The sequence below is a fragment of the Schistocerca cancellata genome, chromosome 4 (genome assembly GCF_023864275.1).
Source record: "Schistocerca cancellata isolate TAMUIC-IGC-003103 chromosome 4, iqSchCanc2.1, whole genome shotgun sequence".
In the NCBI taxonomy this organism is placed as follows: domain Eukaryota; kingdom Metazoa; phylum Arthropoda; class Insecta; order Orthoptera; family Acrididae; genus Schistocerca; species Schistocerca cancellata.
The window spans coordinates 670801676-670819158 of NC_064629.1; the positions used below are offsets into that span (position 1 = coordinate 670801676).

General features: G+C 39.6%; 1 protein-coding gene across 4 annotated transcripts in view; it reads right to left on the bottom strand.

Annotated features, from left to right (window-relative positions):
- Positions 1-17483, bottom strand: part of LOC126183445 (membrane-associated protein Hem) — a 176888-nt gene that overhangs the window by 53094 nt on the left and 106311 nt on the right. For all 4 annotated transcript variants that reach the window (XM_049925436.1, XM_049925434.1, XM_049925435.1 and 1 more), the window contains exons 13-14: positions 8911-9030; positions 1591-1727 (exon numbers count right to left, since the gene is read on the bottom strand). In XM_049925436.1, the coding sequence (XP_049781393.1) occupies positions 1591-1727; positions 8911-9030 (257 nt within the window). The remainder of the gene's footprint in view (positions 1-1590; positions 1728-8910; positions 9031-17483) is intronic.

The window sequence follows — 17483 nt, forward strand, 5'->3', positions numbered from 1 at the left end:
GCAATATCATGCTGTTAGCAAAGGCACACTCATCAGTTGTCTGCTGCAACAGTCCATTAACATCAAATTTTGCTGGACTGTCCTAAAGGATACATTCATCATATATCACACATTGATCTCTGAGGTTATTTCACACAATGCTGCTTGTCTGTTAGCACCGACAACACTACGCAAATGCTGCTCTTCTCCATCGTTACGCGAAGGCAGTCAGCCACTGCATAGTCTGTGGTGAGGTAATGCTTGAAATGTTGTATTCTCAGCACATTCTTGACACTCCAGATCTTGTAATATTGAATTACCTAAAAATTGCGAAATGGAATGTCCCATGCATCTAGCTCCGACTACCATCCCGCTTTCAAAGACTGTCAATTCGAGTCACGCGACCATAATCATGTTGGAAAATTTTTCACTTGAATCACCTGAGTACAAATTACAGCTCCACCAATGCATAGCCCTTTTATACCTAGTGTACACGATACTACTGCCATCTGTATATGTGCGTATCACTATCGCATGACTTTTGTCAGCTCAGTGTAAAAACTCCAAGCTCACTTATGACTGACCTGTGTATGTATCATTTTAGGGTTGTAAACACTAGCCTTTCTGCATATTAGCTTTGCAAGATGCCAGGAGCACTGAGTATGAAACAAATATTTGTCTGTAGTCATTTTTAAACATTTACATTTAGTTTGCTGGACCATTTGTCATTAGACTGAGTTTGGTCCATTCTTGTCTAGAGAAAACTTTCTACTGCTTACATTAGTTGGACATAAATGTGGTTTCCGTTTCTTGTAGCACTCAATTTTCATTTCATCCAATCTAGTTTACAGAAGACATTAAGATCTCATTTATTAAATTTTGTTGCAATATATTACAATCACCAATACAATATTTTTATAGCTGATGAAGTTTAATGGAAAATTATATCTTGTTTAAACTGTCAAAACATCATGAATAAATTACTCTACTGAGAGTATGCAACTGTCCTTAGTGAGCCAATCTCAGTTCTCCAGTAAATCTCTTTTAGTTTAAACATATTTTCAAATCAATATACTAGGCTGTCTGTCAACAGAATTCCAAGCAATTACAGGACGCATTTCTTCATATACTATGTTTGAGAAACTTTTAACAAGTTACAAGTCTCATGTAATAAAAAAAAAAATTACAATTTTCAATAATACATATGAGGTAGCGATGGTTAATATTTCAGGTTTATTAAGTATTTCAATTAATGTTCTACAAACTGGGATATTAGTAATAATGGAGTAAATAATGTAATATCACTTTACTGTGTTCAACTGAATTGGATCATGTTTCCAGTCAAAACACAAGCAGTTGTCCTTTCCAAATAGGTACTTTTTAAGTACTAGAAATGTGTGACATTCAAGACTATCGAGTTCTGAATTTTGTATGTCATAAAACATAAACAGCACAAAAATACTGAGAAAGACTATTCACATTAAAGACATTTTTCACTGATTTAATTGACTAGGAGTGACCCATATTCTTAAAATTATATATGAAAATGAAACTACCAGCAAAAAATGTTTCCATCATGTAAATGTGGGGAAAAAAAAAAAAAAAACTTACGTGGTGAGTTCTTCTCTGGTTTTTCGATAGCTTTCAACTCCAGGTTTGGCTATTTCTGGAGAACTCTTCTTATTCTTGTCTTTCTTTTTTCTGTTTACAACCTGTGATATTAAAATTGCACAGTGTTTTGGAAGTAGCTGAAAAATAAAACGTAAACTTTGAGAATTTTAAAAAGTTAATAGGTTGTTTTAAATACACTAAGAAGCAAATTTCTAAGCAAAAGTCTTGGGAGATCTAGTATCAACAGTCTTTCACACTTCCTACAAGACAAAGCTGGAATTTGATATAGCTTTAGATTAAATCTAGTATTGTTGAGAGAAGTTGCATCATTTCATTTCTTCAAGTTCATCATGGACTATTAGTGAATCAGCTGTTGTAATCAATGTATCTGAGTCTTGTTCCAATTTAATTAACTGTACTACTCTTGAGCTCACAGAATCTCCTTTTTAGTAGTGAATGCTTTGGTTACTAATACTATATTCCTAGACCTTTTTTTATCACATTCACAACATATATAAACATATTTTTTTGCTTCTTTCTTGGTAGGTCCCCACATCTTCTAACCAAGTCAAACTGGACTCCAAACTCAAATTATTTTAAGAATTTGTGCACACAAGAGCATGATGAAGAAATTTTAATTGTTTTCTACACTGTCCAATCACATTAATGTGACTACCTGTCAGAAGCCTGAATAACCACCTTTCACAGTGCAGACTCCTGCGAGACATGCAGAAAGAGTTTCAACGAGGTTCTGGAAGATACCAACAGAAACACTGTGGCCATCTGCCCTAAGTTTCCATGGCATGAACAGCCTGATTGAGGTGGTCCCACAGATTCTCTATGGTGTTTAAATCCAGGGAGTTCGGTGTCCAAAGGAGTACAGTAAACTCATCCTGGTGCTCTTTGAACCACGCATGTATACTGCGAGCTGTGTGACACATTGCATTGTCCTGCTGGTAGATGCCATTGTGCCGGGGAAAAACAAAGTGCATGCAAGGGTAGACATAGGCCCCAATGATAGATGCTTACTTATATTGAACCATTGTGCTTTCCAGAATGAAGGCCACAGAAACATTCCCCAGACCATAACACAATCAGGGTCTTTGCTTTCAGGTGTTTCACATTGCACACACCAAAGGCCATCTCTCCAATGGAGCATAAAATGTGATTCATCTGAAAAGGACACATGTCAGCACTCAGTGAATGCCTAGTTGCAGTATCGATGTGCAAATTCCACACTTAATTGCTGATGAACAGCAGTCTGCATAGGCACATGAAACAGACACCTGCTGCAGAGGCCCATACATAGCAATAACTGAACAGTCATTGAAAAGACATTTTTGGTAGCTTCCTGGTTCATCTGTGGTGAGTTTCTCGACAGCTACATGTCTACTTGTCGGTAAACATCACCACAGCCGTCGTTCACTCCTATCATCTATGGCCCATGGGGCACCACAGTTGCCTCAGTGCCGGTTTTGGATAGTACCTTTTTGCCATGCATGGTATACTTTAACCACAGTGGTACACAAACAGTTTACAAATTTAGGTGTTTTAGAAATACTTCCACATTTGGACCAAAAGCCAATGATCGTGCCCTTTTGGATGTCAGATAAAAGGCTCTGTTTCTGCATTATGGTACTGACTGTACTGTTTTTCCACAACGTGCTTTATACACCCTCCAGTGCTAGTGCTGTCACCTGGCATTTGTGAGTGGCTACTGCACACAAGCATCAAACAAACGTGGTGGTCACATTAATGTGAATGGACCAAGTATATATATCTGATCCACTGTTCACTGTTGCCTTTACTGCTAAATTATTCACATTCTGCCAGAAATCTCAATATTTTCTTTCTTTAATGTTACTCTCAATTAACAAACCTACAGTAACAAAAATCAGATACAAAGTAAATAATTTCCACACATTAATTATAGTCAAAACAATGGTTTATTACAGCTGAAAAATACAAAACAACTGAACTGTTAACTGAATGAACAGGATAGTGTTGACAGAATTTGATCAAGTACTGTTACACACAAATGAAGACAAATTTCATTAAAAATGAAAGGAGAAAGTTGCAGACACGACATTTGACAAAATACCAGGGGCACAGAGGATGATAGATTAAAGGCCAAAATACTAAATGTCTTTTTCCAAAGCTGTTTCACAGAGGAAGACTGCACTGTAGTTCCTTCTCTAGACTGTCGCACAGATGACAAAATGGTAGATATTGAAATAGATGACGGAGGGATAGAAAAACAATTAAAATCTCTCAAAAGAGGAAAGGCCGCTGGACCTGATGGGATACCAGTTCAATTTTACACAGAGTACAGAAAGGAACTTGCCCCCCTTCTTGCAGTGGTGTACCGTAGGTCTCTAGAAGAGCGTAGCATTCGAAAGGATTGGAAAAGGGCACTAGTCATCCCCATTTTCAAGAAGGGATGTTGAACAGATGTGCAGAACTATAGACCTATATCTCTAACATCGATCAGTCGTAGAATTTTGGAACACATATTATGTTCGAGTATAAAGACTTTTCTGGAGACTATAAATCTACTCTGTAGGAATCAGCATGGGTTTAGAAAAAGACGATCATGTGAAACCCAGCTCGCGCCATTCGTCCATGAGACTCAGAGGGCCATAGACACGGGTTCCCAAGTAGATGCCATGTTTCTCGACTTCCGCAAGGCGTTCGATACAGTTCCCCACAGTTGTTTAATGAACAAAGGAAGAGTATATGGACTATCAGACCAATTGTGTGATTGGATTGAAGAGTTCCTAGATAACAGAACACACTATGGAGAGAAGTCTTCCGAAGTAAGAGTGATTTCAGGTGTGCCATAGGGGAGTGTCATAGGACCATTGCTATTCACAATATATATAAATGACCTTGTGGATAACATCGGATGTTCACTGAGGCTATTTGTGGATGATGCTGTAGTATATCGAGAGGTTGTAACAATGGAAAATTGTGCTGAAATGCAAGAGGATCTGCAATGAATTGAAGCATGGTGCAGGGAATGGCAATTGAATCTCATTTCACTTGAAATGTGCTGTGAATATATAGAAAGAAAGATCCTTTATCATTTAGCTAGAATATAGCAGGTCAGCAACTGGAAGCAGTTAATTCCGTAAATTATCTGGGAGTAGGCATTAGGAGTGGTTTAAAATGGAATGACCATATAAAATTAATCGTCTGTAAAGCAGATGCCAGACTGAGATTCACTGGAAGAATCCTAAGGAAATGCAGTCCGAAAACAAAGGAAGTAGGTTACAGTACACTTGTTCGCCCACTGCTTGAATACTGCTCATCAGTGTGGGATCCGTAGCAGATAGGGTTGATAGAAAAGATAGAGAAGATCCAACGGAGAGCAGCGCACTTCGTTACAGGATCACTTAGTAATCGCAAAAGCGTTGGAGATGATAGATAAACTCCAGTGGAAGTCTCTGCAAGAGAGACGCTCAGTAACTCGGTACGGGCTTTTGTTGAAGTTTCAAGAACATACCTTCACCGAGGAGTCAAGCAGTATATTGCTCCCTCCTACGTATGTCTCATGCAGAGACCATGAGGATAAAATCAGAGAGATTAGAGCCCACACAGAGGCATACTGACAATCTTTCGTTCCACAACCAATACAAGACTGGAATAGAAGGGAGAACCGATATAGGTACTCAAGGTACCCTCCGCCACTTGTGGAGTATAGATGTAGATGTAGATTTATAATCTTAAAAGAAAGATTGTAACTTCAACTTGTCTTGCTCTGAACACAAAATGCTTATAACTAACAACATTATCTGTTAGTATTTAAAGGCCCAGTGTTGAAGACATATTAAAAAGTAAAAGTGGAACTTGCACTGCCGGCTGCGGTGGTCTAGCGGTTCTGGCGCTGCAGTCCGGAACCGCGGGACTGCTACGGTCGCAGGTTCGAATCCTGCCTCGGGCATGGGTGTGTGTGATGTCCTTAGGTTAGTTAGGTTTAAGTAGTTCTAAGTTCTAGGGGACTTATGACCTAAGATGTTGAGTCCCATAGTGCTCAGAGCCATTTTTGAACTTGCACTCTGAGGGTATTGTACAAACTTAATTATGTATATAGATGATAGTAATGACAATAGTAATAACAGTAATAATTAATAATAATAATAATAATAATAATAATAATAATAATTGTGTGTGGCTCAGGGGCCTGGTCCAAGTCTTTCTATCAAATACAACTTTGGCAACTTGTGAGTCCCTAACATACCCTAATTATTCAACCAGGGAAAGTGGATCTACAGTTTAACATGGAATCTGAACCTGATTCAAACCAGCAACCACTCAGTTTCCAGGCATGCCCTTTACCACTAGACCACCAGGCCAGATATTTATATATGTAGTTGATCTTTAGGTAGGGACAGGAAAATTTCACAAAAACAATAATGCAAAAAATAATACAAAATTAGCAGTTTTCAGTGAAATAACACAAAATCAATGATTTTTATGAGATATTGCAAAATTTGTCATTTTACTGTACAAAAATGTTACAGATCTGCAGGCAGTCGTTTACTAATACCCGTAACTGGCAGTTACTTAATGTTAAAATCACGGTTTAACTTCTTATCAAGTCTGAGGTTTATGTATTATCTTAAAACAACACTTCATTTCTGCAATACGTAGAACAAGCTTTGATGTCATGATGAAAGTAGCCCTCAATTTGCTGGGGGGGAAAAAAAAACAACCTGGCTAATAACAATGATTTTGAAAAAACATGGAATTTGGCAAAAAACACAGAATTGGGCAAGAGAACAATATTGAATTTGGCAAAAACAAACAAGATAAAATTTAGGGGAAAAAAGCCACCGAATTTGGCAATAAATAACACTTAAGTTGGAAAAAACACTGACGGAAAAAAACACTGACGTTGGAAAAAAAACACTAACTTTGGCAAAAAACCACAGAATCTGGCAACAAACAACACTAATTCTGGTGAAAAACAATATCTAATTTAGAAATAACAAATACTGAATTTGGTAAAAAGCACCAAATTTGATAAAAAAAACACCACCACATATGGTAAATAAGTGCCAAATTTCGTAAAAAAGGAACACCAAATTTGGTAAAACAACATTTTTAAAAAAGTAACACCGAACCTGGCAAGAAAAAATATCAGCAAATGTGGGGGAAAAACCGAATCTGCAAAAAATAAACAAACACTGAATTTAGCCATAAAATAAAACAATTCTTTTCCTTTCCCTATCTATAGGTTTTGATAGTGGTTCTATATGTATCGAAATGAGTGACTTATGTGCCTGTATATTTTGATTGCATTGACTTAGAACCTTACAGTTTTTGCACCACCAAGGGACAATAGACCATATGTGACATAAATGTCAACCTGATACCACTTGCCATTCCTGAGAAACAAGAGTCTTACCAGTCAGACATATAAACAGACAGACAACTATGTGATCCTATAGGGGTTCCAGTTTTACCTATTGAGGTATGGAACTGTAACATTTACTAATAATGTCGGCGGAAGTTGGATCTTTGTTGCTTTCTGCAGTGCTAGAGAACTGGGTCCCATTACTGCCATACATCGAGAGTGTAGACAACATTTGGGTTCTCATTTTGGTAACTTGATCAATGTCCTCAACTGTATAGGATGTCTTCAAAGATTTTACAATAATCTTCCTAGTATAATTAATTACCATACTTATACATGAATTTCAGAAGAGTACAAAATGCAGGAAAAGATGTCCTTTCAAACTATCTGGGTGCAGTGTCAACAAAAAATCACTTTTTACTGTGACACAGTTATTCATTCCACAATATTACTCAACCACAATTCACAACATCATTATGATATTGGAATAGTGGCTTCCCCGCCTGGCGGCTCCGATCCGCAGCCCAAGGCGTTCCCGCTGTTGGTTGTGGTTACTACACTTTGTCCTTTAAGTTCTTGTAATATGGCTCCAATGAGCAATTTCTAACCAGCTGGATTACATTGTAGCAAGTGTGTGTGTGTGCGCGGGGGGAGGGGGGGGGGGCACATGCTCGGTAGAGAGAGAGAGAGAGAGAGAGAGAGAGAGAAATTCAGTACTCTTACTCTGTAGGCAAATGACATTTCTTCCTATATAAAGGGAGATTCAAGACGAAGTCATTTGAGATGGAGCACAAGTTCAGATTCAGGAAAGATGTAAAGAAAATCAGCTAGCCTACACCATTCCAAAACAAAGTCGTGGCATTCTCCTGATGTGATTTAGGGAAATTATAGAAGACTTGCATCAGGATGGGCTGACAGCAATTTGAATCACAGTCCTCCTGGATATAAGTCCAGTGTCTTAGCACTGCAGCACCACACTAGGTTTCTCACCATATATTACTCGCTAGTTTCATCAGTGAGATATTACAGACACCTAATAGTATGTCGTACTCACTCTCGCACAGATCATGGTGGAAAGATGTTGCAATATGAATTCCACAAGACACCTGATGAGTTAGGGAGCTATCTTGATCCATGATCACTCAACCAAAGAGATTGGTCAAAGCTGGGTCCAGCACACGCACATCTCAGTTTACGCCAACCAATAGGATTCTGACGCAACTGGGTAGTGATCAGAGTATGTGCTACCTCACTGAAGGTTCAGGTCACTTACAGGGTGTTGTACATGATAACAAAGATGCACATGATTGACAGTCGTATCGGGCCTCCTATTTTACACTATGTAAATACATTAATGATCTGCCTCAATGGTGCCTTGCTTGCAAGCAGAATGCATGTCGTTCTCCTCATAGTCACACTGTCATTGGTGTGTATAAATTTATATAAGGATTCACCACTCTAGATGACTGTTTTCCATGTTTCAGGGATCCAATGGCTTGGCTGTGCCCATATTAACCTCTGTGAACTGTAATGAGTAGTGGTACAGACACGATGGAGAGAGAGTTTCTGAACAGCAAAGCAAAGAGGATATTCTAGATGGCATGGATGCTTTTGATAAATTTTTACTTCTGCAGTTACAATCTCACCTAAATAAATTTGTTAATAAACCCATGGAACCTAATCTTTACACAGTATCCAGTCCACCAGACTAATTGTACCTATACAATGCTGAATAATGAACAGGACATGAGGTAAGACACTATAATAGCCAAAATAAATTTCCAAAACAAGTAACTTTTTTCTGATGAAAATTCCTAACACCAAAAGAGTGTGTGATATATGAAGTTAGCAAAGAAAATGTATTAAGTTTTTGTTATGTAATATACAGATATTTCATAATGCTACCTCTTATGAAAAATACTAAACTACAAGTTTCAAGAAGATAAAATCTCAAAATTTACCTTATCACTCATTATACACTGTTCATCACATATTGTTGTTATTATATTCTTTGCTTCTTTTGCCATTTCTTCCAAGAATAAATTTACAACTGACAAACTTCTCTCTCTGATGTGATGACGCTGAAACAAAAGAAAAATTTAAAATATCACTCCTTCTTATCAAGACAGTTCAAAGTGAAAAATGACGCTAACAATTATTTCTGAGTAACTCAATATTTTAACTCCCATATCTATTAACTGCCAAACAAGAACAAATTTAACAAAACTGAACAAAGTAAAACTCAGTTAGTTATCACTTGGAGACAAACACTACAGCGAACTCTTTTTATTTCACTGATGGATTTCTTATCATTTTTAAAGACTTTTGAAGTTTCCCACCTCAAGGGTTTCTGACAAGCATTCACATTATTTCATCTTGCATAACTGGCCAATTTTGGCTTTACAGTTCATTTTCAAGCACAGAAAATGTCAACATATTGTACAATTATCTGATTATAAAATGGTGTATATAGCTGACCAGTAAGTGAGTACATAAGCTGCAAGTTGTTGTTGTTGTTGTTGTTGTTGTTGTTGTTGTTGTGGTCTTCAGTCCTGAGACTGGTCTGATGCAGCTCTCCATGCTACTCTATCCTGTGCAAGCTTCTTCATCTCCCAGTACCTACTGCAACCTACATCCTTCTGAATCTGCTTAGTGTATTCATCCCTTGGTCTCCCTCTACGATTTTTACCCTCCACGCTGCCCTCCAATACTAAATTAGTGATCCCTTGATGCCTCAGAACATGTCCTACCAACCGATCCCTTCTTTTGGTCAAGTTGTGCCACAAACTTCTCTTCTCCCCAATCCTATTCAATACTTCCTCATTAGTTATGTGGTCTACCCATCGAATCTGCAAGTATTAGAGTAAAAACCATTAAGCTTATTGCATGCAGTAATAGTCACCTTCATGACTAATGTCATGTTACTATATGTGCTCATTTTCGTTGTTGAACATCAACTGTTAATTCTGATACTTGCATGTTATGTGCTCACTTTCTGACTGGCTGTATCCTCCGTTTTATAATCGGATAATTGTACAATACATTGAAACCTACGAAGTTTGGAAATGGCCTGTAAGGCCAAAATTTACAAATCTTGCAAGATGTAATAAAGTGAATACTTGTCAAAAAATAGCTGAGGTGGGAAACTTCAAAATGTCTTTTAACAAACATACGGCTGAGGTGCCCCTCATGAAGAAATTGGTCTTATCAGTTAATTTACAGAGCAATGTTTATTCACTTTCTTAAATGTCATAACAATCAGTTTTCAAACTGCTTTTGATGAACAACCTGTCAATATCACAACCACTAGTTCTATTTGTCGCCACCAAAAACAAAGATACCAATATGTACTGACACGAAGATTGATGAAGTGCTTGGTGAGGACAAAAGAAATTGGAATCAATAAGTAAATCAGCATTGATATTATATGAAAAATTGCTCAATATGGTATACTACCTAAAGTAAATTGCTGCTTATAAAAACAGTAACACCCAGAAATGCCAGTAATGAGAATACAACTAATTATTCAGATTAGTTGTGACGCAAATGAACTTTTATTTCCAGCAACAGACATGAATATTACGTAGTACTCTGAGAATACTGGTAGTGAATGAAACATCCACATACAAAAACAGAAGTAAGATTTTGCTTGGGAGCAATTGTTTGCCTTCTCTTAGGACAGGAACTTCATAGACATTTGTATCAAACGCTACACAAATTTTAGGGTGGAAACTGGTTGTGGTACATGGTAAATCACTCTCAGAAAAGCATGTTTCACACAGTCAATCCATGACATACAGGGTGAACATAGATCCACAGAAGGAGCAGTATATTTTCTTTATAAGACAACTCTTAAGGAGAAAAGAGAGAGGGGGAGGAAGAGAAAAGGAGCATGAGAGAGAGAGAGAGAGAGAGAGAGAGAGAGAGAGAGAGAGAGAGAGAGACATAGGAGGGAAGGAAGGTGGGTTGGAAATTGTCTAGTTAAAATACATCACAGGATACTGTTGCAGTGTAAGAGTCTGTTTCATTGGCACAATGTATTTAATGTATCGCTGAACAGTAACCAAACTGCTAACGTGCGCGTGCACCCACCCACCTGCCGACCCACAAATGCACGCACACATCCCTGGGCCCCTACATAGTGCCAGCTGGGCACACAGTACCCAGATTGTGGTTCAGCAGATGGATGGCTGTGTTACGTGAGATGGAATGCGTAGAGGGACACAGAGGTGGGAGGTACGAAGAGGGGTTAGGGATGGGTATCTAGTGGCTTTGTGGAAGGCAGCCAATTTGCTGCCTATAAATGCATGAAGTAGGGATGGCAGGTGAACAGGCCAGGGATATGATGCATAGGTATTGGAGTCAGTGGCGAGTGGACATGTGAATTGGGAAAGGGTGATAGGAAACAAGTAGGGGAAGTGTTAGGTGGAAGGTCTGGATGTGTTGCAAGGATAACTCCTATCTGCATAGTTCAGAAAAGCTAGCGGTGTATTGAAGGATACTGATGGCCTGGGTTGTGAAGCAGCCACTGAAATGGAGCATATGGCATTCAGTTGCACGTGTGCCGCAGGGTGGTCAGCTTTATTCTTGGCCACAGTTCCGTGGTTGCCATTCATTCTGGTGCACAACTGGTTCATTGTGATCCTGACATAAAGAGCTGTGAAGTGATTGCAACACATTTGATATTTGACATGACTGCTTTCACTGGTGGCCCTGCCTCTGATGGGATAGGGTAAGCCTGTGACCAGACTGGAGCAGGAGGTGCCAGGTTGGTCTTGCACCTGCGTCTTCCACAGTCCTGTGGCAAGAGGTGGGGAGAGGGAGTGGCATAGGGATGGACTAGGATGATGTGCAGGTTAGGTGAGCAACAGAACACTGCTTCAGAAGAGGTGGGAAGGATCTTGGGTAAGACATCCCTCATTTCAGTACATGATGATAGGTAATCAGTGCCCTGGCAAAGGATATTATTCAGTTGTTCCAGTTCAGGATGATTCTGGGTGACAAGGTGAGCACTTGTAACTGATTCTTGTTGGTGGTGACAGGGATAGGGGTTTGTGAGGCTATGGGGTATGGCACAGGAAATCTGTTTGCAGACTAGGGTTGGGGGTAGTGCCTACTTGTGAAAGCTCTTGTGAGACCTTCACCATACTCATATTGGGCAAGGGAGTTCTTATCACTGCAGATACACCAACCATGGTGACGAGGATGTATGGGAAACCACACCCGACCATCCAGATTTAGGTTTTCCATAATTTCACTAAATTGCTCCACACAAATGCTGAGATGGTTCCTTTGAAAAGGTATGGCTGATTTCCCTCCCAAGTCCTTTCCACAGTCCAAGCCTGCACTCCGTCTCTAATGACCTTGATGACAACAAGAAGTTAAATCCAATCTTTCTCCCTTCCTTCCCTTCCTTTCCCAGCTCTATGGGAGGGATTTTTTGGCGTGGAAGGAATGAAAGCTGTCAAAACACAGGTACTGCTGGTGGTTAGTGGGTTTAATATGGACAGAAGTAATGGTGGAGCCATCAGAGTGGTGGTGGTCACCACCCAGGCACGCGGCAGGTGAAGTGGATGGGAGAAAAAGTGCTGAGATTGTACAGCAATTGACCCAGAATCCATATCATGAAGATATCATCAATGAACTTAAACCAGACAATGGGTTTGGTATTTTGGGAGGAGACAAACGTTTCCTCTAGATGGCTCATAAAAAATTTGGTGTAGGAAGGTGCCCATTGCCTTGCCACAGATTTGTTTGTATACCTTCCCCTGGAAGGAGAAGTAGTTGTGTGTTGGGATATAGCTGGTAAGGTGTATGTGGAATGAGGTAGTGGGCTTAGAATCTGAAGGACGATGGGAGAAACAGTGTCTTATGGCAGCAAGGTCATGGGCATGATGGATGTTGGTGCATAGGGAGGTGGCATCAACAGTGAGGAATAGGGATCCAGGAGGAAAAGGGGTGGGAATGTGGAGAGTTGGTGAAGGCACTTGTTAGTATTTTTGATGTGAGTGATCCCACCCCAGAAGTCCAATATAGCCCCCAATCCCTACTGAAATTCTTAGGCCCAGCCCAGTACCTCTCCCCAAGTCCACCTCCCTCTTCACCCCAATGCCACCTCCCAAAACTCACCCTTTACACACTTCCCAAAATCCAAGAACCCAACAATCCCGGATGCAACATTGTAGAGGGTTATCGCACTCCTACTGAAAGAATTTTCACTCTGGTTGAGCAACACCACCCATGGAATGCCTGTAACCTAGGCTCTCACAACAAAGATACTAACCACTTCCTTCACCTACTCTCCACCATTCCCAACCCTTTACCTGCTGGATACCTACTCGCCACTACTGACCCCACCTTCCTATACACTAACATCCATCATGCCCATGACCTTGCCATTATCGAATGCTACCTCTCCCAGCATACTTCAAATCCAAAACCCACTAAGTTATTTCACATACATGTTACCAATTATATCTTGACACACAACTACCTCTCCTTTGAGAGAATGGTACATAAACAAATTCGTGGCACAGCCATGGACACACACATGGCACTCTCCAATGCCAATTTTTTATGGGTCATCTAGAGGAAACATTCCTGTCCTTCCAAAACCCCAAACCCCTTATATTGTTCAGATTCACTGATGACATCTTCATGATCTGGATTCAGGGCCAACACACACTGTCCTCATTGTTTCATAATCTCGACACCATCTCTACCATCTGATTCACCTGGTACTTTTAAGCCCAACATGCCATCTTCCTTGATGTTGAAATCCATCTCTCTGATGGCTCTATTCACATCTGTCCAAATTTAACCCACTAACCACCAATAAAACCTTCATTTTGACAGCTGTCATTTCTTCCACACCAAAAAAACGCTTTGCAAAAAGTCTGGCCACCCACACACAGTGCAGTACAGTGACGAGAACTCCCTGGACTGGAACTACTAAACCATTTCCATCGCCAGGGCTTTGATTATCTATCATCATGGCCTGAAGTGAGGGACACACTGCACAAGACACTTTCCACCCCTCCTAAAGTGGCGTTTTGTCATTCACCCAACCTACACAACATCCTAGTCCATCCTTATGCCACTCCCACTCCCAACCCCAATCCCTTACCATAGGGATCACATCCCTATGGAAGACCCAGGTGCAAAACCTGAACAATCCACTAGCCTAGCACCTCCTCCTACACCAGTACTGTCACAGGCTTATCCTATCCCATCAGAGGCAGGGCCACCTGGGAAAACCACCATGTCGTACATCAACTATGCTGCAATCACTGCACAGCTTTTTAGGTTAGTATGACAACAAACCAGTTGTCCACCAGACTGAATGGCCACTGACAAATTGTGGCCAAAAACAAAGTTGAACTCCTGGTGTCACAACATGCAGTTGAGCACAATATGCTAGATTTCAAGGGCTGCTTCACAGCCTGGGCCATGTGTATCTTTCCCTCCACTACCATCTTTTCTGAACTACGCAGATCCAAGTTATCCTTGCAACCCATCTTTTGCACGTGTATCCCTCCTGGTCTCAATCTCTATTAACCCACTATTCCCACACCCTCCACTCAACAGTTTTCCCTTCCTCTGTACTATCAGCCCCTCCCAATTCACGTCTCCATGTCACCTTCATCATGTTCCACTCCCCACTGGCTCTGAAACTCGTGCATCACATGCATAGTACATGCACCTATCATCCCTCCCTCCTGCATTCCTAGCCAGAAAATTTGCTGTCTCCCTCAAACCCACTAGCTGCCCACCTGCAACTGCTCTTTCTGCCTCCTGCATCTCTCCGCCTCCAGCCACCCTATCTGATACAACCTCCACCCAACCATACACCATCTGCCGAACTGCAATATGGGCAGCATGGACTGTGTAGGTGCACAGGCACGTGTGTGTGTGTGTGTGTGTGTGTGTGTGTGTGTGTGTGTGTGTGTGTGTGTGTGTCCTGTAGCTAGAGAAAAGGATTTATTCTGAAAGCTAGCAAGATTTCTTTGTTTTTTGTGCATATTTGTGAATGACTCAATGCTTCTGCTTTTTGGTGAGCGGTCTCCTTTAGGGGCAAAATAGTTATATTCTGCTAAAACTTTCCTAAATTTTGTACAATTCCGTAAAAGTACTGATGGACAGCTTGTGTTAAATAACAGTATGCAATTATTGTGTGAACTCAGTGACAGTCACTGAGTAATCCATGATGACTCCAATGTATAACTAACTCCATTCTGTTTCAGTCACGTGACTGCAATATGTTGTAGCGTACTGTCAATGCACATGGCCCTAACCACTGACTCCATGACTGTAGGTAGATTCCCCAGTATGGATGACTACTTGGAGGCAGTAAAAACCAGACAGTTTCATCCCATCACACACTGTATGTGAAGTCCTTCAGTTGTTCATTACGCTCTCTCTGCAACAACGTACAGTGTAGCTGAAGAAGCTCTCTCATTTTAAGTTCTCAGTCTCTTACAAAAGTTCACAAATTGTAGACATTATTTTGTAAAATGGCAGTCAGTTTGTGTTAGTTCTGCACTGTGTGCAGCTAGATGTTTAAAATTAAGCAGGTGGGTGATGTGATACATTCCATTTTTGTGTCTCTATGTCCATGTAAAAGTAAACTGTGAACATAACCATTTCCTTATGAATAAATTGTCAACCAAAATATAATAGGATGACAGAGACCAAGAGATTCCCTAAAGAAATGCAGAACAGTGCAGTTTAGGCAGACATATACTGCAGCTTCAATAGCTCTGCAGATTTTCTTTTGAAGTATTATACAAGTAAAAGAAGTTACTATTTATATTCTAATAACTTTGTTTGCACCTAATATATGCCTTTCCTCTCATGTAATTATTGACTAGTAAATCAGATTACCTGTAGCTGAATCTATAATCACTATTAATCTTTGTGCTGTTACATTTGTGCTCTTTGCATTCTGTGCTGAGTCGGCTATTGTTATGGTTATACTGCTCGCCTCATGCCAGTGCCTGTCCTCCCAAAAGGCATTCTGGCCAATAATTTTTCAAAAATTATCAGGTGAAAAAATTTGATTTTTGGACAACCTGCAGTCTGATATATTCAATTGATAAAGAACTGAATTTCTTTTCATTATCCATCATACTTACAGAGCTGCATCAAATTAAGTATAACATTGCATGATATTTTAAACATTTTGCAGAGGTAAAAACATACTGTGTAAACCTTGTGTATGGGTGGTTTTAGTTCATACAGTGCAGTGAATGAAATGTAAATAAGATATCAAAATTTTATTAAAACTGAGAGCAGAAGGATATCTCATTTCATTGCACAGTTATTATATTTTACACTTGGAGGAGGGTCATGCGCAATGCACCCATTCACATCCTGGCGCACCGCAAATCATGGTCATATAATCATCATATCTCATAAATGATTCAAGATATCAAAATGAAATTTTTTCACACAATGAGGCACATAAATTGTATGATAAATACTCAAAACTTGTTTATTCACTGAGATGTGGAGGTAACTCATCCGCAGCAGTGAGAGGTCGACAGCTCGGGACACATTCAGACTTCCATAGCACTGTAGGAAAACCCAAGCAGTGCATGTATACATTTCCACAACACCTGGGGAACAGCATAGCAGGTCATGTGTGCATGCACACAGCAGTGAAAGGGTTAAGTGAGGGTTTCTGATCATATAAAAAGTACAATGGTTCATCAGCACATTTCTATAATGTTAACTGTAATTCAAGGGTTACTAGGCTGATAAAAATGTACTTAATTACACTTCATTAATGTTAATATATAAGTTCACTGTAGTCCTTTAATGTTATAGTGCATCTCAAATTCTGCATATGAAGAACAAAAGTATAGGTTGTTGCAGTTCACTAAGGTTAATGCCAATGTTTATTTATTCTTGTAATGTCATAATATCCTTAATATGGTACTACATATGAAATACAAGCCATATATATATATATATATCACATACGGTTAAGCAGCATGTATCTGTGAAGACAACTGTAAACATCTACTGGATTCTCTGCTTAATTATTGACAGCTACATGTTCTCTGCATATTATACCAAATCATCATTGCATAAATCTACGAGCAGTAAACAGAAATTAAATATCTAGTTCATCATTATGCAGAATGCACATCACATAAATGCAGGGAACATAGAAACAGACAGAGTACTAAGATTACTCAGCTGTATACATCCATTTCACCTTTCATAACAGGTTTTTTTTTTTGAGTCATCAGTCTTCTGACTGGTTTGATACAGCACACCACGAATTCCTCTCCTGTGCCAACATTGACATTTCACAGTACTTCTTGCACCCAATGTCTTCAATTAGTTTTTGGATCTATTCCACCCTCTATCTTCTTCTACTGTTATTACCTTCTACAGCTTCCTCTAATACATGGAAGTTATTTTCGGGTGTGTTAACACATGTCCTATCACCAGGTAACAGTTAACACTGTACAAATGTGTTGTATTTGACTATTTTGTATATATGTATGTAAACTGTCAGTTCCAT